At 40.2% G+C, this 5185-nt stretch overlaps 1 protein-coding gene across 1 annotated transcript in view; it reads right to left on the reverse strand.

Annotated features, from left to right (window-relative positions):
- LOC138019261 (uncharacterized) overlaps window positions 1–155 on the reverse strand; it is a 9675-nt gene extending 9520 nt beyond the window's left edge. Inside the window, exon 1 of the mRNA XM_068865992.1 lies at window positions 1–155. This exon is cut by the window's left edge and continues 60 nt beyond it. Coding sequence (XP_068722093.1) covers window positions 1–49 — 49 coding nt within the window. The 5' untranslated portion in view covers window positions 50–155.
- Between the last annotated feature and the right edge of the window lie 5030 nt (window positions 156–5185).

Consider the following 5185-nt stretch of genomic DNA (forward strand, 5'->3'; position numbering starts at 1 on the left):
TGAGAGTTGCTAAGACCGCCCAAGTGAACCAGAAAAAAGCAGTTTTCATCGCTACAATCTTTTTCAACTGATCGAGCAAGTTTCCCTGGCCACTTCCAACGGAGGATACTCCCTGTTTATGGCTTAAACCTTTAAAGTGGTTTCTTTCATATTGGTAAATAAGCTATTTAGTTAAATATGTACATTATATTAATTAATTTTGAGCTTAAGTTGCTGGCAATGATCCATCAAGCTTTTTTAACTCTTTATTTACGTTGCCGTTTTTGTTTTTGTTTTTTTGTTTTTTGGTTTTTGTTTTGGGTCTACTTTGTTTTGCTTTTTTTTTTTAATTTTAAAATGTTTCCAAGAGAGAAGAAGAATATTACGACTTCAAGGTTAGAACTGGCTTCTGCCCACATGGCTGCCAACCTAGTGAACAACGTGGAATCTTTTCTTTTAATGTTATTCCAAGTTAAGATAGGGTTTAACTTAAACGGTTTAGTTTTAAGATTCATTCTGTAGTTTAGTCGAAAAACGTCTCCAATGAGGTTCGCTGTTCGAAATTAAATTTCATCCGATGGACAGCCTCGGGCAACTTGTGTGAAACGGGCCATTATAAAATCAAAAAATAAGGAAGATGGTTTTACCTAATTTTTGCAAGGGTTCCAGAAAATACTAATTTGGTTTTACAATTAGTAAACCTGTCTTGATTGGGCACAAATGAGCCAATTCACAGACAGTATTGACCAACAATTCGCAGGTAATTAAATAACTATATATTGTATATTAATTCGCGCTTTAGTTGGCAAAGATACATGGACCACTTTTACTTTACAAGGCCGTTTCACGTTTCATATAGAGATAATTGGCTTCCAAGAATTTAGCCATCAAAGGTTCCAAAAAGTGCAAAATAGGGTTTGTAATCCAGCCTCGATTTCTTTGCACAAATCTCAAACAATATCTACTAGCCGATATTCGCAGGCTAAGCTAATTAAAAACCTAACCAATGCATGGAGATGGTCAAGAAACTCGGCAAGTTCCTTTGTTTCGTGTTTTTGTCCGCATTGCATGCGTTATTTGACGAAAATGTCGAAAACATCATTCTCAGGTATATATTTTTTATTTATTTATTTATATTTAATTCAATATTTATCCAGGGACATCCATTAAGCAATTTAGCACAGCTAGTTTAAATGGAGGAATGAAGGGGTAGTTTCTAAAGAAACTGTGGTGCTGCGTCGGTGGTGAAGTAGTATACAAAAATTTGGTTTATCAACGGAGTTGATAATGTAAATTGGCCACCGTACAGAGATTCTAAAAGCTGACGTTTCGAGCGTTAGCCCTTCGTCAGAGCGAATCCATTAAATGGAGCCCTGACACAGCACAAAACAAAGACATAAAACATTAAAAACTAGACAAATAATTAAGTTATAAATGCAGCATGTACCGCAGGTGTTACTGTTTAAGATGGCGCTTTAGTTAGATTTTAAATTCACTGAACGTCTCAACTTGCCTAATGTTTCTCGGAATGGTTTTGTAAGTTTGAGCGCCGTTTATTCTGAAGCTCCCCTGATACTTAGCAGTTTTTGCGAAGGGAGAGCGCAGCAAATCACGGCTTCTGGTGTTATAGCCATGGAAAAAGTGAGTTTAATAACACTAATTCAGTTTTTAAAAAAAGCTATAATTATGCATTGACAGCGCAACGTTTTGTATTGTCAATTAGAGAGCGACTTTCTCGACAAATAGATGTACGGGGAATGCAGCTAGGTCACCAACATTAAAGTCACATAGCAGACGTCGCCATGATATTAACTATGGCATAAATCTCAGGTTATACATATATATATGTTTGGGTTAAGGTTACTATTTATTTAGTAGTTCAGGGAAACTTCGTGACATTTATCATACATAGTGAAAATATCACATATCACACTCCCAGGAATTGAAATGATTATTATTACTAAGTTTTTAATCTCTGACATTGCGTTTCTACCATTTTAATTGGCTCACTCAATCTCAGTTATTTGATCATAATTGTATACCATATAAATTTACTTGCAAACTAACTGTCTGAGTTGTTTTGTAAAAGCAATTGAGAGTTTAATAAATTAAGTTATTTCCTTCAAACGTGGTGTGTCTGAGATTGTTTATAGCTGACTTGGTGCTCTGACTTCATCTCGTCTGTCTTGTTTTCTTATTCAGCTCGCAAACTCTTCCATTGCGACCAGGTTCGCTTATGCAAAACTACCACTTTTCAGCGGTCCTACTGGAACAGGTTTTCTCGCATATGTAATACTTTGGCTTCTAGTATTGAAGGATTTTGCGACGGTAACCTACCAACTTTTCGCGCCAATCTTTTTCAGTATTACTCGCACGCTGTGGTATACTGCTATAACCCAGAAGACCCGCGAACCTGGAAGACCATTTGTCCGTCATGCAACACCGCGCGCCACTTAAATGCAAATATTACTTGCTGTTTCTAAGTGTTTCTCTCTCTCTTTTAGTTATCTTAATGTACTCGAGTGTTTTTTAGCCTTTTTAGGATACCCTGGTCCCGGAGTAATTGGCTTATGCTGTTGCGGGTTCCAGCCTTACCTAATTTATTTGTAAATTTATTGTTTATTTCATTAAATGTCTCTGTATTTAAGGCAAAGTTAATAAAATAAAATAAGATTCTGCAGTATGCACGTTAAAGCACTTGCATTTGCTAACCTCTCAGGCATTTTAAAGTTTTTGCTAACCTTTTTGGGTGCCTTCCGGGAAAACTATCGTAAGTGCGTTATTTTCGGTAAAACTCCAGCAAACTATATATCACCGAAAATGCAATAAAATGCAAAATCCGAATATATGAACGTTTAAAGTTTATAATGGCTTTCTTAGCTCGCGCGAGGCTTCAAACTCAAAACCATACATGTTCACTTTGCTACATTACCCGCCTTCGCATTATCACGCACAACCAAACAAACTGTATTATTTCAATCTGCACTCTTTAGGCTACCAATATTTCAAATTTTTGAGAAGCACGACACACTTTCGTGTACCAAAAATCCGACTAATCTACATATCCTATAAATTCATTTGAAGAGGACCTAGTTCTGGAAAAATAAACCCCGAGTTTTTGAGCAGAAAATATTTCAATGCGGGTGTGAATGCGGTCATGCCGCTATGATGCCGCCGACCAATGAAAATCGACGTAAGGCCCCTTGAAGAGGGTTTCGCGGGAAAATGCATTCAGCGCTGCATCATTAGCCACAGATTATTGATTGCAGACTCAACTGCATTGACTACAAATGAATGGCGAACTCAACACTCGGTAAAGTGAAGATACCCGGATGTCACGGTGTTCCCGCGTCAAACTGTACGAGAGGTCTTAGGTATTGACAAGGGTTGACATCTCATAACACACATTGTAGTCACGCAAAACACAAAAATTGCAATAACTCCGCAATAAAAGAATCCTTTTCAAAAAATTTATTTTTTAGAACCAGATAAATATAATGAGCTATCTTATATTTTGCAAAATTCGAGACCGAAAACGTTAGCAGTAACCTTAAGCCGCATTGAAATTCGTCAGAAACGCCAGCTGTATGCAGGACATGGGCACTTGAGAAATTCCCCTAAAATAAATTAAAAAAAGGAAAGAAAAGCAAACGTACAATAAGTTAAATTAAAGACTATCAATTAAATTATGTCTTGTAAGGTGAACTTTTCCTTCGGACTTCTTGTTTTAATGTTAAATTTGACGCATGTTATTTATTTATTCATGCATTTGATGATTTGCGTAAGGCAGGTGATAATTAGTCGCATGTATGCTATCATATCAACCACACCCAACCTGTTTATTTATTTATTTATTTTATTTTTTTATCATAATAACGTCTAATTTACCGGCTGAGGCTGAAGGTTCTCAATTTATTTGCGCTTTGAGCCTGAAAATGTTCTTATCGTGTTCTCACTTGAAGTTGTGTGTTATCATAAGTTCGACTACAAACTGCAAGAGATATTCTTCACTGCGTGTAATGCTCTCAAATCTTTCAAGTGCGTTCGACAGTCTCTCTTGAAACAAAGGAAAAGGGTAGCGAAAGAAACATAGACGAACAAAAATTGAGGATGTGTGCACCAGTACGCCAAAATCGCCCAGTAATCTAACCTGGCCACCCAGAAGCGCCCCCCGCCCGACGGGCGTACCTAAACAGTAGGGGAGTACAAGGACGTGATAGGTTCCCCCAAGTCAGGTAAGTTTTTTCTTTGTATCTGAGGCAAATAGACAGCCCCCCGGTACTTGCAATTGCTCTGGAACATAATATCTAATCCCACACCATGCGAGGGGGTGTGTAAGCCCGGAAGGAGGGTGCAACCAGCACGCCAACTTCGCCGGGGTATCGAGCCTCGCCTCCACAAATATTAAGACAAACAAACACAGAACAGACACAAAAGGTTTACTCGGGGAGGAAGTTCAGAAGGTCATGAACCACGGGATAGGTGAGTCAAGCTGGTCGGAGTAGTGCAAAGCACGAACCACCTCTTACCTGACAAAAACCTTTCCAAAAATCTTTATAGGTGAGGAATGAACTGAGCGTATTATGCTCACAAGCCTCGAAATCCATGTGTAAAACGACAAGACTCCCATCTGAAGACGAAGAGAATGGCGAAGACATGGAGAACCGACTAGTGAGGAGTCGTTCGCATACACGTAGGTTTGCGCCGCCGGCGAGAGCCCGGACACTCATCATCCGAACCTGGACCAGACTGCCCTTCCGAGGTGTAATCAACAGGGATAACCATAGTACCAGGCTCACGACTGAAAGGAGAGGAAGGATCCTCATCCATTGCAGCGTAGACGGCATCAGGGCTTTCCCCTGGATCCTCCACGGCTTCACTTCCAGGGGGACTGGCATTGGGGGCCGAGACCCCAGTCTGCTCCTCTTGACGAGAAGACACCGAAAGAACTCCGGAAGACGATTGAGGTGCAGGCCGCCTATATTCAGGCATTCCTATATTCCCGGGCCATGTGATCGGACTAGCCACAGCACCGACATCGTCCACTGCGAGGGCAACCGGGACTCCGGTGAAGGGTCTTCCTACAGATGGCACAGCAGGGGGCGTACCACGATACCAGACACGGCAGTCAAAGCCAGCTCGACGGACATCACCGGGAACATCCTTGGATATGGAGATCTTGACGAGGTGGTTGCCATCTGGCCGG

The sequence above is a fragment of the Montipora capricornis genome, chromosome 10 (assembly GCF_036669925.1).
Source record: "Montipora capricornis isolate CH-2021 chromosome 10, ASM3666992v2, whole genome shotgun sequence".
NCBI lineage: Eukaryota > Metazoa > Cnidaria > Anthozoa > Scleractinia > Acroporidae > Montipora > Montipora capricornis.